The sequence below is a fragment of the Dama dama genome, chromosome 23 (genome assembly GCF_033118175.1).
Source record: "Dama dama isolate Ldn47 chromosome 23, ASM3311817v1, whole genome shotgun sequence".
NCBI classification, from domain to species: domain Eukaryota; kingdom Metazoa; phylum Chordata; class Mammalia; order Artiodactyla; family Cervidae; genus Dama; species Dama dama.
Window position 1 is genome coordinate 13,425,567 of NC_083703.1, and position 16,401 is coordinate 13,441,967.

The 16,401-nt window shown below is 43.5% G+C and overlaps 1 protein-coding gene across 3 annotated transcripts in view; it reads right to left on the reverse strand.

Annotated features, from left to right (window-relative positions):
• The window catches only part of PRKCQ (protein kinase C theta), a 139,245-nt gene that overhangs the window by 23,172 nt on the left and 99,672 nt on the right, over positions 1-16,401 (reverse strand). For all 3 annotated transcript variants that reach the window (XM_061126029.1, XM_061126027.1, XM_061126028.1), the window contains exons 13-14: positions 2,690-2,781; positions 562-624 (exon numbers count right to left, since the gene is read on the reverse strand). In XM_061126029.1, coding sequence (XP_060982012.1) covers positions 562-624; positions 2,690-2,781 — 155 coding nt within the window. The remainder of the gene's footprint in view (positions 1-561; positions 625-2,689; positions 2,782-16,401) is intronic.

Genomic DNA, 16,401 nt, shown 5'->3' on the forward strand with positions numbered 1-16,401 from the left:
CAAGTGTGCCTCGAGAAATGGACACTGAAGTACATTAGCTTTTACCCAAGAAGGTTGTGAGATGATGGTGTACAGTCAGTTCTGGATGGATATCCGCTCAAGAAAGAGGGGACACGTGGCATCCTGGGTATGGTGACTAGATGTAGGCATGTAGGTTTTCACAGCCGTGTTTGAGTGTTCAGAGAAGAACTTCCCTCCACCCTCACCCAGGAGGACACTCAGTATGCAGACACAGGCAAGAACGAAAAGGAGGCAGAGAGAGAAAGCAACAGTAAGATGCCAGAGAGAAAGGAATGGGAGGAAATGAGACAAAGGGAAGCGAGAGGGAGAAGAAAGGGAAAGCAAGGACAGAATGAGATCGCAGCCCCTCGGCTTTGAGATGGGAATTTCTTCCTTGGTTGTTAAATCCATGTCCGTGGTCACTCTGGGTGGGAAGCCTGGGTGGGGAACTTTGAGCCACACAAGCACACTGACCACCTCCCGTCACCTGAGCACGGTGATTAAACCACCCGGAGCAGGAATCCCGACATCCCAGGGCTTGCTTCCAAAGAGCCAGCTTACCTGTAGACAATTCCCTTGGAATGAAGGAACTGTAGACCGAGGATGATTTCGGCAGCGTAGAACCTGCGCAAAGGAAGATCGAGGTTCCACATGAAATGTTTACTGGGAAAAAGGTTCCCCTTTAGATAGAGTGAGCGTATGGCATTCTGCTAAATGTACCTGTGGAATTTTGTTTAATCCTAACAAAAGGAAGACCGCATCCATTCTACACGTCCAGCTTCAGCCCTGAGAGAATGAAACGGAGCTGGTATCTAGTGCTTATTCTTATACTGTGAACTAGAATGCTTGAATTATCATTTCGGAGGGTTATGAGAACATTTAAAAACACTAAATGTAATAATAATGTAATAATTTTCCCTTTTATTTTAAAATCTACCTGGACCCCAGATTCCACATGGACCTGACTTGCTCACATGTAAAAGGTTCAGTTTGAGAGGAGGAATGCATACAGGTAGACCTCAGCGATCTCACAGGTTCGGTTCTAGACCACTGCAGTAAAGCAGATCTTTTTTTTTGCGGGGGTGGGGTTGATTTTCCTGTGCATACAAAAGTTACATTGACACTACACTAGTCTATGAGGTAAGCAATAGTCTAAAAAATGCACATGCCTCAGTTAAAAATACTTGCTGTGAACTATACTTCAATAAAAATAAATTTAAAATACAGCTAAAAGATTCTAACCATCATCTGACAATGTAGAGTCACCACAAACCTTCATTTATTGAAAAAAATGGGTATCTGCAAAGCATGATAAAATGAAGTGTGATAAAAGGAGATATGCCTGTGTTCGGGGGTGATCTGTGCTCTCCACCTTCAAAGATGAGTGACTCAAAGGAGGTGAGTTTAACCATCACTAGTTGGATTAGATATAAGGGAGAACTTTCCGCAAGTGTGGTCTGCTGGATCTTGGAGAGGAATGCAGGAATCCCTTCCAGGGAGGCAGTGAGGACAGACAGACAGCATGTGTCTGTGATGCCTCCCATCCCGAACAGACCTGGAGGGGACCGGGAGAACCCTTTTAGCAGAAAAATGCCCGAAGATTTCTGTGCTGCAGGAATCCCATAAAATTATCCCCTGGCACTTGGCTGACGGGTCGTAGAGACAACAAGATCAGCAGTGGGCTACCCACTGGATGTGATGAGACGGATGTTTCAGCCGGGGTTTCTGCAGAAGCTGCTGGAAAAGTCTGTCTGTCAATGCAGCTTGACATGAACCACTCTGAGTGTTTGTTAGGAGCGGGTGAGAGATTACGGAGCACTCAGCAAAGAAGGCTACCCACACCTTTAGGTGGGCCTAGGGACACAGTTTTTGAAGGTCTCAGGGGTTTGACGACTCAGGGAAGAGGGCCCGAGGGAGGCAGGATGCAGAGGGTTCCGGGGGCTCTGCCACAGTCCACCTAGTAAACCCACCTTGCTTGATTTTGCCTGCATCCAGGGTGTGTGTGTGCATTCAGTTGCTCAGTGGTGTCTGACTCTCTGCGACCTCATGGACTGTAGCCCACCAGGCTCCTCTGTCCTTGGTATTTTCTAGGCAAGAAAACTGGAGTGGGTTGCCGTTTCCTACTCCAGGGGATCCTCCTGACCCAGGGATTGAACCTGAGTCTCCTGCATCTCCCGCACTGGCAGGTGGAATCTTCACTACTAGAACCACCTGGGAAGCCAGCATCCAGGGTGGCTCGACGCCAACGAAGGCGGAGATTTATTCTCCAGAGAAAGCAAATGTCTCTTCCTGTTCTCCAATTCTCCTGCCCCCAGAGCTGAATGCTTGAGGCTTTACTCTGAGCTTCCCTGTGGACATCCCACCCATGACCCCTTTCCCATCTGAGTTCCATCTGACTTCCATTCAGGGGCAAATCTTGGTTCTAGGTTCAGGTGACATAGAAGGCTGATGAACTGGGGTGGTTCCTTAAACCAAGTACTCGATCTCAAGGCAGAAAAATGAACTATAACTGAATGGAAGCTTTGGGAGCTGGGAAAACAGGTGCTTCATTGGATGTGTTTCTGGGGTCACCTCGCCCTGGAGTCTAGGTCCACTGAATAAGACAGGTGGGAAAAAGCAAGGTGCAGGCACAGGGGACCCCAGTCCTCGACCAGACAAGGGGGAACTCCAACCCTACAAGGGTACTTACGTGGCTCTGCAGAGGTCGAACTTGTGGCAGCTCTGGATGTGGTACATTAAGTCTCCTCCGTTGAGATACTCCATCACAAAAAAGAGGTTCTCCTGCAGAAAGACACGACAATCCCACTGTGAGCTTCTTTAAGACAAGACGACAAGGACTCTTTTTTTATTGGGGTATAGCTGCTTTACAACAACATGTTTCACATGGTTTCTGCTATACAACAATGTGAATCAGCTGTATGTACACCTATATCCCCTGCCCCTTGGACCTACCCACATCCCATCCCTCTCAGTCACCATAGAGCGCCAAGCTGAGCTCCCTGTGGTGTATATACAGCGGCTTCCCACTAGCTATCTACTGTACACATCGTAGTGTATACATATCAGACCCCCAGTCTCCCAATTCATCCCAACCTCCCCTTCCTCCCTTGTGTCTGAATGTCCATTCCCTACGTCTATGTCTCTGTTTCTGCCTTGTAAAGAGGTTCATCAGTACTGTTTTTCTAGATTCCACATATATGCATTCATATATGGTACTTTTCTCTTTCTGACTTACTTTTCAAAGGAATGAGTTTCAGTATTTCAGAGGAACTGATTCTGTCTTGACATCCCTTTCAAAAAGGCTGGCAAGACAGTTTAGTTGACCTGCAGGATTTCTGAACCCCAAGAAGTCTGGGAAGTTGAGGGTGGTGGTGAGTGTGGCGCTGGATGCCTGAATGTGCCGATGCAGTGCAGCAGACGGGCACAACGTGAGGAAGGGGTCACCTGGACCTGCCCACCTGACCGTGGGGTGGTCTCGGGCTCCTCAACGGGTGCTGACTGTCCACCTACTGAAGCTGACAAGGCTGTAGGATGGTAAAAGTGGGGCTTCCCCAGTGGCTCAGATGGTAAATAATCTGCCTGCCCATGCAGGAGACATGGGCTCCATCCTTGACTCTGGAAGCTCCCCTGGAGGAGGAAAGGGCAACACACTCCAGTACTCTTGCCTGGGAAATCCCATGGACAGAGAAGCCTGGTGGACTACAGTCCACGGGGTTGCAGAGTCGGACATGACTTAGCAAATGATCACGCACGCCCGAGCACCCTGATTTTGAGAGTCCTCATGAACCACAGAATTAGTAATCTATTCGGTGTGGGGATGGCTGGCATGTCTGCACATAAATCTGCACCTGTGAACCTCACCCGGGTGATTTTTTTCTTTTTCAAAACAGAATTAACTACAGAAGGTCACAAAATAGAGGTCAGAGGACTTCCTCCTGTTAAGTCAGTTACTGGTTATGCCGGTGGAGCTCGGCCTGGGGGCAAATACCTCTGTGCTCCACGTCCTGACTGCCTTAACATCTAGGTCAGTGCCGCCCTGAGCCAAGGACTGAGAAGCAGAAAGGGTTAGGACGGACTGGGCTGGCACAATTCTGAGCTGACGAGAGTGCAGGTGAATCACTTTTCGACTGGCCTTCGTATTTTGTTTCTGAATCGCGTGTTTTGTTCTCTTATCAAGAACTCAAGCAGGCCTGTTCAGAGTGTATTATTTCTGATTTCAGAAAGAGTCCAAACAAAGAATTAGAATTCAATAACCTCTAGGATTTGCCCCCGAGTCTGAGCATTCGGCGAGTCTTTCATTTTGCCTACTTAGCTGGCAAAACCATACTGTTTTGTCAATGAAAAAGTGAATTTTACGAGAGGAAGGTAGGTTGCTTAGGACGCTCCCTCCAGCAGGGGAGTGGCTAAGGTTCTTATTCATGACACAAGAAAACATTGAGCATCTTTCTATCTGATCAGTAAAGCCAGTTTTATTTTTCATTTAAAACCCTTTTTTTGGCGGTGATGCATGGCTTGAGGGATTTCAGTTCCCTTACTGGGAATTGAATCTGGGCCATCAGCAGTGAGAATGCAGAGTCCTAACTGCTGGACTGTCAGGAAGTCCCTGAAGTCAGTTTTCATTGGGGTTTGGCAGTACCCTGATTATGGGCACTAAAAAAAGTGATACAGTGAAGAACCTCTGGCTAACAAGAAAGCATTTGATACATCATTCAATAATGTTTATCTCTCAGCTCCCCAGTCTGCAAATATATCTATGGATTACATGCTGTTCTGTGCCTGGCCCACAAAAGCAAGAGAGTCAGAGTTAGTTTCTGCTTTGCTGGGGTTCTCTGACAATGGAAGGCAATAATTAATGCTGACATGGTGGCAAAGACTGAAGGCAGGAGGAGGAGGGGACAACGGAGGATGCGATGGTTGGATGGCATCACTGACTCAATGGACAATGAGACTGAGCAAGCTCCGGGAGATGGTGAAGGACAGGGAAGCCTGGCGCGCTGGAGTCCGTGGGGTCACAAGAGTGGGGCACGACTGAGCGACTGAACCACCACATGCTGGGAACAGGCTCAGGGGTAAGGAATCCTCCTGCAGTGTAGGAGCTGCAGGAGATGTGGGCTCAGCCCCTGGGTCGGGAAGACCCCCCGGAGGAGGAAATGGCAACCTACTTCAGCGTTCCTGCCTGGGAAATCCCATAGACAGAGAAGGCTGACGGGTTACAGTCCATGGGGTCACAAAGAGTCAGACACGACTGAAGTGACCAAGCATGTGCACACACGTGCCGTACACAGATGGGTATTCAAAGCTCTGCGGTCCTCTCTTTCTTCCCTTTAAAAAAGGTCTTTATTCTTGCAGAGTCATTTATTTTTTAAACCTTTTTTTTGAGTATAGTTGCTTTATTTACTATGTTGTAAAGCAACAATGTTAGTTTCTACTATAGAGCAAAGTGTAAAGTCAGTTAAATATTGAGTACTTTCAAAACTTCAGCACAGCAAAGGATTCTGTGTGTTTGTGTGCAAAGTACTGTATTTTCCAGAGCATCTACGAACATCTTTCATCACTTGGCTGATGGGATGTAGTTTGTTCTTCTGTGTTTTGGGTTGACTAAGAAGTTCATTCAAGTCGACCCATAAGATGTTATGGAAAAACCCAAATGAATTTTTTGCCCAAAACAATACTCATAAAAATATGAGAGACTGATTTAGGGGGCCTCTAACATCTAAATTCCTTTGTATTCATCTTCTTTGTGAAATATTTATATAAAATTGAACTGTAAAAGCACTTGATACTAGTAAAAAGGAGGAAGGCAGGTCACTGCTATATACAGGAATAGAAGTACTTAGACACTTTGCTAATCTAAGAATTGGGGAAAAAAATCATTTTTCACATGAGAGATATGTATTCATCTCAGTGGATTTCAAAGCCAAGGCCTTGAAATCATTAAGGTCTAAATTTAACTTAGATATTGCACTTGAACCTCTACCTTGATGGATCCCACCCTTGTTACTTACTCTGTCGATGCCTTGAGTGTGGATGAGAGTCAGACTGGAGGTGAGTCCCCTTCAGAGGGCTGACTACCTCTGCAAGATTTACATCTTTACTTCTACTGAATGTCCCCCCAAAAGCAAGGTTTTGGTTTGGAATTACAGACTGAGCAAGTTGCTTCCTGGACATCCGTATCTCTGGGGTGGGGAGGCAGAGCATGGAGCCCGGGTCAGGGCTGCCCACGCCAGGAGCTTACAGAACCAGTGAGTGACCCAGCCTAGGGCGCAGCTCGCATCCCCGAGGCACACCTGCTCAGCACCCGGGCAGGGCGCACCGAGATCCCCTGTTGCTCCACACGCACCCTGCGTCACTGTGGTCAGGAGAACATCCAGTGTCTTAGGTATGCTTGTAATTTAGAAGACTGGAGTCACTCTGAATCTGGAGTACTTAATTTATTCCCTACTTGTTTACTGAGCCATAAGCTAAAACATCCTAAGAAACAGGTTTAGTTCCTTTTTTCAAAAAGAATAAGCCATCAAAGAAACCCAAAGATAATCATGTGTACTTCTGATATCTAAATGTTGGGTGCGTATGTGTGTGAGGGAGGCAGGGCTCCCTGCAGGCCGGCAGACTCGTTCATTACTAAGGCCTATTTATATTTCTACTGTAAGTTCTAATTAGTAAAGCTCACTGCCTTCCATAGACTCGTTAAAACGTGTCAGAAATAAAGTGCCCAAGTTTCTAGAGGCTTGTACCCGCACCAGAACTTGGGCTCAGTTGGTATTTTCTGGCTTAATGGTCCCACAGGGTCATCTTGTAGTAGCTAACAAATTCTCTTCTTCTCTAACATGTGCTAGCAGGGATTCAGTTCATGAATTTTAAAATTGTTTTCCCTGATATGACTGGGTCTCTACTATAGGAAATAGTGTAGTTAGGCTGACGGACTTTGCTCCCAAACTGCTTGACAGTTGTGTGACCTCTGGTGTCTTTGTGACCCCTGCAGGGGTGACCTCGATTTCCTTGTTTGTAAAATGGGGATGATAATAGTGTCTACTTTAGAAGGTTGCTATGAAGAATAAATTATCTAAAATACATAACATGCCTAGAAATGATTTAAAATATGTAACATGCCTAGAACATGGACTCGCACACACCAAATGTTTTATAAACAGCAGCTGTTATTTAGGACTATAATTATTATACATCATATACATGCATGTTGAGAAATATACATTCACAAGCACAGAAGGGTTCCTGGAACAGACTGAATTTTAACATAAAAGACAAGTTTTAAGGAATACGATTTTGATGTGAAAATGATCTACTCTGCTGAAGATTTTAAAGTTATCTTTCCCCCCTTCATTAGCAATGAGAAATTAACACTGGAAAAAAAATGAAATACTCAAAAATCCTACTTTTGGATACCTTTGAATGATATAGCTAGAAATGACTCTCTTCTTTAATGCTTTTGTGTATTCTCTAATTTTTAAAGTATACTTTGGTGTAATTACTTTTATAACTAGGGAAAATACTAATGAAATTTCCTTAAGAATTTATAAGTGAGTGAGTTTTCCATCACCTGATGTTTCTATAGTATAGATTCTCTGTATTTACCATGGGGGTTTACTATTTGATATGGACATCTCGATTCAGTGTTTGATGTAAAGTAAGACACTTACTCCTTGGAAGGAAAGTTATGACCAACCTAGACAGCATATTAAAAAGCAGAAACATTACTTTGCCAACAAAGGTCCATCTAGTCAAGGCTATGGTTTTGCCAGTGGTCATGTATGGATGTGAGAGTTGGACTGTGAAGAAAGCTGAGCGCCAAAAATGGATGCTTTTGAACTGTGGTGTTGGAGAAGACTCTTGAGAGTCCCTTGAACTACAAGGAGATCCAACCAGTCCATCCTAGAGGAGATCAGTCCTGGGTGTTCATTGGAAGGACTGAGGCTGAAGCTGAAACTCCAATACTTTGGCCACCTGATGCGAAGAGTTGACTCATTGGAAAAGACCCTGATGCTGGGAGGGATTGGGGGCAGGAGGAGAAGGGGACAACAGAGGATGAGATGGCTGAATGGCATCATCAACTTGATGGACATGAGTTTGGGTAAACTCTGGGAATTGGTGCTGGACAGGGAGGCCTGGCCTGCTGCGGTTCATGGGGTCGCAAAGAGTTGGACACTACCGAGCGACTGAACTGAAGATGCTATCTTTTTTAGCTCTACTAAATTGAAACTGGCAGGCTTAGCATTATGAAGACAGCATGACCAGGTAGCACCCGATACTCCCTGATAAAATCTGAGTCATCTGATAAAATACTTCTTACATCATTTTAATCAAAATAATACAAATTTTAAAAAAGATTTTAAAAAAGAATCAATAACAAAAAGATCTCAAAGGGAAAGCCTCATTAAAGTAAAAGTTTACATTGACAATGTGAAAGATTATTAAATGTAAGATTAAAGTGACAGATTTAACAAAATCAGTGGGGTAATTCTCAAAGGACTGTGTTTGCACGTCAGTGTCCTTTGGAGGAATGACAAGACCCAGGGCTGTCAGCATATCAGGACTTACAACATGAGCTCATTCTTTAAAAGACATTTTGTGAATGAACATTCTAGAACTGGTAAAAGGGAAATGTAAACTTATCCCAACATGATCTGGCTTCTACCTGACTTCTCCTTAGAAGGATTACATTTGTTTTGCACAGGACAATGAAAATAAGGAACATGGGAAATGATTCAGTCACGATGACTAGCGAGTCAAGTACTGAACCAATAAGGGAACAGTTGCCAAATGTGCATAATTATCAGCAGAGTGAGAACTTTTTAGCATTAGAGATTTTATGATTTTATCAAACTTGTAATAATTTTGAGATTACATGGAGAACATGGCAAATATTATGCAAATAAGATCAGGAATACAGATTCCCTTTCCAGAAAAAATAAAAGGAGGAAAAGAATAGTTACAGTCATTTTGTCAGGTTTTTTTTTTTTTCTCCCAAGGGCTAGTGAGTTAATGTAGTAAATTTTATATAAGAGAAGATTTGCATGTTTGAAACAATAAAGTTAGAATTCAAATATTTATTAAAAATGTCCAAGTATAAGGACTTTTCTGGCAGTCCAGTGGTTAAGACCTTGTGCTTCTAATGCAAGGGGCACAGGTTCAATCCCTGATCAGGGAATTAAGATTCCACATGCCCCACAGGGTGGCCAAAAAGAAAAAATCCAAGCGTACCAGCATGGTTTTTGGAGAATCATGTGTTTTGAAGCATATGTAATAAGTGCTGTAACATCCAAGATGATAGCATAACAACATGCAAACTGGAGAACAGACCTCAGCTCAACCTTGGGGATGTTCTATTACGGCCAGTGGCACGTGTGGGACGGTGCACCCTGAAGAATGAAGGGCGGTTGGTCCGTATCTAAAAGGAAATTCTCCAGATCAATATTTAGCCCTGTGCCACAGAGTAAGAACTCCATACACAGTTACCTTTATTATGTGTACTGTTATTATTTTGTTAGAACAAATGAAACATGTTCTATATTCCTATGTCCTCTCTCTCTCTATATATATATAGAGAGAGAAATATATATATAGAAATATACTTTCATAACGACCAAGAAGGTATGTGATGACTTTAGAATTCTTCCAAATCTCGCGCCAATTAAGTGGCCACATAGGAAAGCACGCTACCCACTCCAACCCCTAGCCTCCACAACAGGGAGTTGCACATGTTTCCAGCTAAAAAAAAGAAAACATGCTTCTTGATATCAAAGGTAAGTACTATTTACATGGAGAAATGGAAAGATGCATACGAACGCAGTTACAGAAAGGCAAACCATAGGAACAAAACCACCTTTCCGGGTTTTATCAGCTGAGAAGCCTGAGAAGGTGAAAGATAAAGGCAATTAAGTAGGATTTGGTGAATCTGAAAGATTTTTATGGGGGAGGTCCTCTTTGAGCCTTCAAAGGAGGCAGAGTGGATTTGCAGACAAGAGGTTCTTTCCAGATGCGCTCGAAGGAGATGCAAAAGGCTGGTGTTTTGTGGGAAGCAGGTGTCTGGGGCTTTGGGAGAATAGCTGATGCAGGAATCGACCGACAATGCGGGCACGTGAGCCTTGAGGAAGCGTTACACAAGTCACATCAAGGTGAGAGAGTACCTGTGAGCTTAAGAGCAGGTGTGTGGAAAGGGCATGGCATTTTCGACTCAGCAGGCAACACGTGCCAGCAGAGCGCCAGCAAATGTGTGCAGTAATTACCTATTACCATCGGCGTCTTGGGAGAGGGTGGGGCCTGAGGCTAGAGTTTTGAGTACAACAGGGATTCACTATACACCCACTATTCTTTTTTTTTTTTTTGTAAATTGTGAATCGAACATCTGCTGAATCAGTTTAGTTGCATAGAAAGGGCGTCTGAAATATGTCAGAGTGAAGGGCAGTTTCTGAAATAAGTTTTCAAGCATTCACAGTATCAAAAACTGGCAGAGTCCTGTAAAGGAGAGAGACATATGCTATACAACACAGGAGTCCAGCCTGGTGTTCTGTGGCGACCCAGAGGGGTGGGATGGGGAACGTCAGAGAGAATCAAGAGGGAGCTGACATGTGTATAATTATGGCTGGACTGCTTTAGTGTATGGCAGGACCCAACACATCACTGTAAAGCAATTTTTCTCCAATTAAAGAATAAATAAAAAACATTAACTACTTTATGAAATAAAAAAAAGAGTTACCTATGAATGGGGACAACACAAAAAGTTAATTCTCATCTTAGTTCATGGATAAGTGTTTTTGAGGATGTGGTTTATGTGGTTTTCTTTTCCTTGCTCAAACTGATCATTGTCAGCACTCTTAACTCAACCGGAGGGTTTATGGATTAGAGTGTTTCTGCAAGCTTTAGCCGAGGGAGTTTCTGAATGAAATGCTTGACATTTAAAAAACCTTCCAGCAGTCTTAATGGATTTTACCTTCAAACTACGGGAATTCTCACAGTTTGACTTTTTTTTTTTTAAACTACCATGCCAAAGGAATTTTTCTTCTATTTCAGATAATAACTTGCAGTTCATATGGCACTTTTCTCCACAAAGGATTCAAACTTCTCTGCAAATGCTATATATTCTTTAATGTTGTCCCCTTGGAGGCTAAAAGGGGAGAATCAAGGCTACAAAGAAACGTTGGGTGACTTGTTGAAAGTCACGGGCAGCGTCAGGCATCAACTGTTGCTCTGAAGTCATGAGCAGAGGAGTGACTGTGGCGAGGCCGGCCTTGCGTGTTCTATTAAGAAGGGAAAGTGAAACTCAGTTTTCTGTTTCATAAAAGAGACACTGCAAGGTAATATTGACAGAGAAGAGTCATCTGGTTCAGACACGGTGTGTGGAAGTCGACGGCAGTGGTGTAAACACATGAATTAATACCAGCATTCTCACTCCTGATGTCAAATGGAGGACTCTGCACTTGGACGCTTGCAAAACAGCTGGATGTTCACTCACATTCGGCCTGAAGAAGGGGGAGGGTCCTGGAGATGTGCTCTGTGATCTAAAACGTCTTGTAGGTGCGACATCGTAAAGCTACTGAAACTACTGTGTTGGCTAAAAAGCACATTTGGGTTTCGTCTTCAGATCTTACAGAAAAATTGGAACGCACATTTTGGCCAACCCAACACTTGAATACAGATGGTCCTTTCAGAATTCAAAGGAGATACAGATGAATGCAGACCACAGTTCACTTTTCATTTCTAAGTAAAGATTATTTCCTTAATAAAACAAAACAAACCCAAAGTGTTAGATCCTGTGGCATCCCACACCAAGCTCATAGGTGCAGAGCCCAGAACTAAGATCATCTCTGGAACTGACTGAGTCCCATAGTAACTGCTGCCATGAGCCCCTAATCTAAACTGGCAGCTCCCTGACCCCATATTAGGTAAAAATGCCCACCCTAACCGATCACCTAATCACTTCCAGCAGGAACTGTCTTTGTCTTGAGGCTATAAAAATTGGCTACTAATCCATGAAAGCATCGGCTCTCCCTTGAGCCAGCCTGCTCTACTTGCTGCGCCCTCATTATCTCTGCTCTTTGTTCTTAACAAACTCACTCTTTCTGAATTACTCTGTGTCTGGAAGTGCTTTTAATTTTTTAAAAATTTGTAATTGAAGGATAACTGTTTTACAGTATTGCATTGGTTTCTACCAAACACCAACATGAATCAGCCATAGGTTTACCCATGTCCCTTCCCACTTGAATATCCCTTCCACCTCCCTCCCCACCCCTCTAGGCTGTTACAGAGTCCCTGTTTGAGTTCCTGGGTCAAAGAGCAAATTCCCATTGGCTATCTATTTTGCATATTGTTATGTATGTTTCCATGTTACTTTCTGCATACCTCCCACCCTCTCCTTCTCCCCTGGAGCCTTGTCCGTAAGTCTGTTCTCAATGTCTTTGTCTCCATTTGCTGCTCTGCAAATAGGTTAATCAGTACCGTTTTTCTAAATTCCATATATATGCGTTAGCATACAATCATTGTTTTCCTCTTTCTGACTTACTTCACTCAGTATAATAGGCTCTAGGTTACTGTGTAATGTGGAAATTCTTTTCCAACCCACGCTTGGACCACAACAGAGGCATCTTTTCCCCCCCTTTTTTAAAGAGACAACAGTCCTCATATGGAGTCACCTGTGCTAAGCCCACATCACCAGCTGAGACTTAACACCTAACCTATTTGCAGTTCCAACCTTCCCCAGTGATGCAGTCTTAACTGGTCAATCTAGAACTTTCTGGTCAAGTATGAGTGAGGTCAGCTGCCTGATATAAACCCTTTCCTCCCCTAAGGGAAGGTGGCCTTGCCTGAAACTATCTGCCTTTTCCTTGTCCCTCCCCGATTTCTGCCTATAAAGGCTTCCAGGCTCCTCAGAGCTCCTTTTTATTTGTTAATTGAGATGCTGCCCAATTCAGGAATCACTGAATAAAGCCAATTAGAGTCCTAAATACACTCAGCTCAATTTTGTGTTTTTGTTTTGTTTTTTTCGATTTTGTGTTTTAACAGGTTTGGTGACGGTGACAGGATCTGAAGAAAACTTCTGACAGCTTTGAGGAGAACGAGAAACACAGGTAGGACACCACTGACTCTCCCGCCATCACAAAGGCTGTGGGTGAGTTTCCCTTGGTTTCAGCTCTACTCTTTGCACTGAGCTCCCGATGACATTTAATTGGCTTTCCAGTCCCCTGTTTGCTCGGAGCCCCTGGTTCCCTGCTGGGACCTGCTGGCAGTTTAGGCTGGAGCTCCGCATGGGCTTGGACTCCCCCTGCAGGTTCCATGCTGGGAGCTCCTGGGGGCAGGTGTGCTTCTCCATTTTTGGGGTTTGCTGGTTCAGTCCTTCCCCCAGTCCCAGGTTCCATGCTGGGAACTGTTGGTGGGATGCGAGGTCTTTGTCTTGGCCAGACTGCAATGGCAGCTGTTGGTTATTCCTGGTGTGTTAAGGTGCACATTTGTTTGTCTTACGTAGATAAAGGCTCCTGTTGATGGGAATTTCAGAGGCAAGAAAAGCCACAAAATTGGTGGGCATGGATTGAGCACTCACAAGCTGCTAGAATGCTCACCACCTCACCCAGAGACTCCTGGGTTTGGACAGGATAGTTATGGAATGGGTTAGAATGACACTGAGTCACCTGCCCACCTCAAAACATCCACGCAATGAGATATGTGCATTGTATAAAAACCACACAAGCCCCACAGCACACCCCTCTTATTCACCTGTCTCTGAGAGACCCACAACGCTCAGCCAGAAAAAGCTGGGACCTTTCAATTCTAAAAGAGTTAAGTGCGCACCTGCTTATTGTGTCAGGCTGGGGGCCAAAATACGGCTGGACAGAAATGTGGCTTAGGGTCCTACCAGCCCTCAGGGAAATGACCACAGCCATTATGGGGAAAGTTAGTTGAGATTATTTTAAAAGTGCACTTGAAAATAAGACCTTCCAAACCAAACACACAGAATGGGGATACCTGTTTTAACACATTATCAGCTGGGTTGGTTTTTATTTTTTTGCAGAAACTAATGCCTGTGGCTGGCAATTCGTTATGTAAGTGAATACTGAACTACCTGCATTTGAGTAAATATCAACAACTTTTTATTCTGGACTTAATGTATTTATTTGAAATTTTGTACATGTCTTACTAAAGCATTCTAGTGTTTCATGAGAGTGTGACAGGCAGAATGTAGCAGACACTGCAGGGCATGGGACACAACATCTATTACAAATACACTGGTTTTCACTGCACTTTCCCCTGGAAAAGCAGACTGCTGGACACATTTTTTTGGGGGGGAGGAGTCCTGCGAGTATTATTTCCTCTTGAATATGTTTTTATTTTACCTGACAGTTGACAAAGTGGATCTTTGGGTGGGGCGGGGGGGTGTGCTCTTTAGAAATAAGAAATTTCCCAATGCATCATTTTTGAAAACGTTATGATAATAAACTTGTGTTTATAATATACATAAGGTTGGAACAAAAACCTAATGGAGCCAAATGTGAATGATAATGACAATTATGTTGTATAATGAACCTCTGATCAGCTTTAAGCTCTTACCTCTGCACAGTGATGCTCTAAAAACATATTGATAAGTCTCTGGTCAATAATATTCAGGTAACAAAAGATGGACTAATATGTCTCCTGTTAATGATGTGTTAGCTGGCATGCAGAAGCCTTCAAAAGGCTTCAAGATGTCAAAGAAGCTTCATTAAAAATTTTTTGCAACAGGCTAACGAAATACTAAAGACCCAGGAGGTACTTAGACTGTAAGATGGACATTACCTAACCTTTACTGCTCCCCTCTGTCCCCCTTTATCTGGACACTCATTCTAGTAATCTGATCCAAATTGTCTTTCTACTCTAAAGAGATCACAAGATCATAAACAAAAGTCCACCAAGTCAGTGGACTTACAAACAGCCCCATGTCTACCCTCAATGGAAGACCCCCATAAAGGCCCCTCCCAGAAATTGTCGAGACTGAGGGATTTTCTGGTAAATTGCTACATTATTCCCTTAAGCAGCTAAGGCCAACTAAAATTTAAATTAATGAGAAACAATGACCGAGTTTTGGTGGATTCCAGTGATACACTCTCTACTGTACACCCCACTTCAAGCCTGCAGATGGAATCCCAGGAAAACTGGCAGAAGGCAGCTCAGAAGAGAATTCTTCCCTGAATCAGCTCTCCTGGATCTTTATCAATCCATGAGGAAGAGGTGAAAACACGGCAACTTTTAGATCCACTTTGGGGACACCCCTTAAGTACAAGGGATGATTCTATACTGCAAGAAATATTTTCTGTTTGCCCTGACTAAAAATTGGTGAGATATTTACAAGGGTTTTTAAAAAAAATAGCTCAGTGATAAGTTGGTCAGAAATTGGCAGTTGATACTGACAGCATCATAGAAATTTTTTCTTTTAGGCCTCTTCCCTTAAGCCAAAATAAAACTGTGTACACCCCAGAGGGAAATAAAAACCTATGGCCTTTCCGAAAGGGTTTACTAAAACATTCCAAAGGCAAACAGCTCTAACTCCAGAACACAGAAATCTTTTGATATCCATTTTAGTTAGAAATCTTCTCCCTGATGTACAAGGGGAAAAAGTGAATTAAGCATCATCTAGTTGGATGGGGTATATCAATGTAAACTGTCATTTAGGATGCAACCCAATTTTTTGAGGAATTAAGAGCTACTGTCATGATCTTATAAATTTTGCAAAACTAGAAATTCAACTCAAGAGGCAGTTCAAAATCCAACTATCCCTTCCACCAAGGCCACAACCTCCCCTATTTATCTCAAAAGCCCTGTATGTATTAGTAGTATAAAAATTCTGGCCTTAGGAAACCAAAGTCTTTCTTGGAGGAACCTACATTCTATTCCCATGCCTTTGAGATGTAAATGTTATCTAAACTTTAGGGAGGTAATTCTTATCAATAAGAAAATAAAAGGGGGAAAGTCATTTGAAACTTCAGTTCAGCCGCTCAGTCGTGTCCGACTCTCTGCAACCCCAGGCACTGCAGCACACCAGGCTTGCCTGTGCATCACCAACTCCCGGAGCTTGCTCAAACTTATGTCCATTGAGTTGGTGATGCCACCCAACCATCTCATCCACTGTTGTCCCCTTCTCTTCCTGCCTTCAATCTTTCCCAGCATCAGGGTCTTTTCCAATGAGTCAGTTCTTTTCATCAGGTGGCCAAAGTATTAGAGCTTCAGCATGGATCATTCCAATGAAGATTCAGGACTGATTTCCTTTAGGATGGACTGGTTGGATCTCCTTGCAGTCCAAGGGACTCTCAAGAGTCTTCTCCAACACCACAGTTCAAAAGCATCAATTCTTTGGCGCTCAGCTTTCTTGATAGTCCAACTCTCACGTCTATACATGACTACTGGAAAAACCATAGTCTT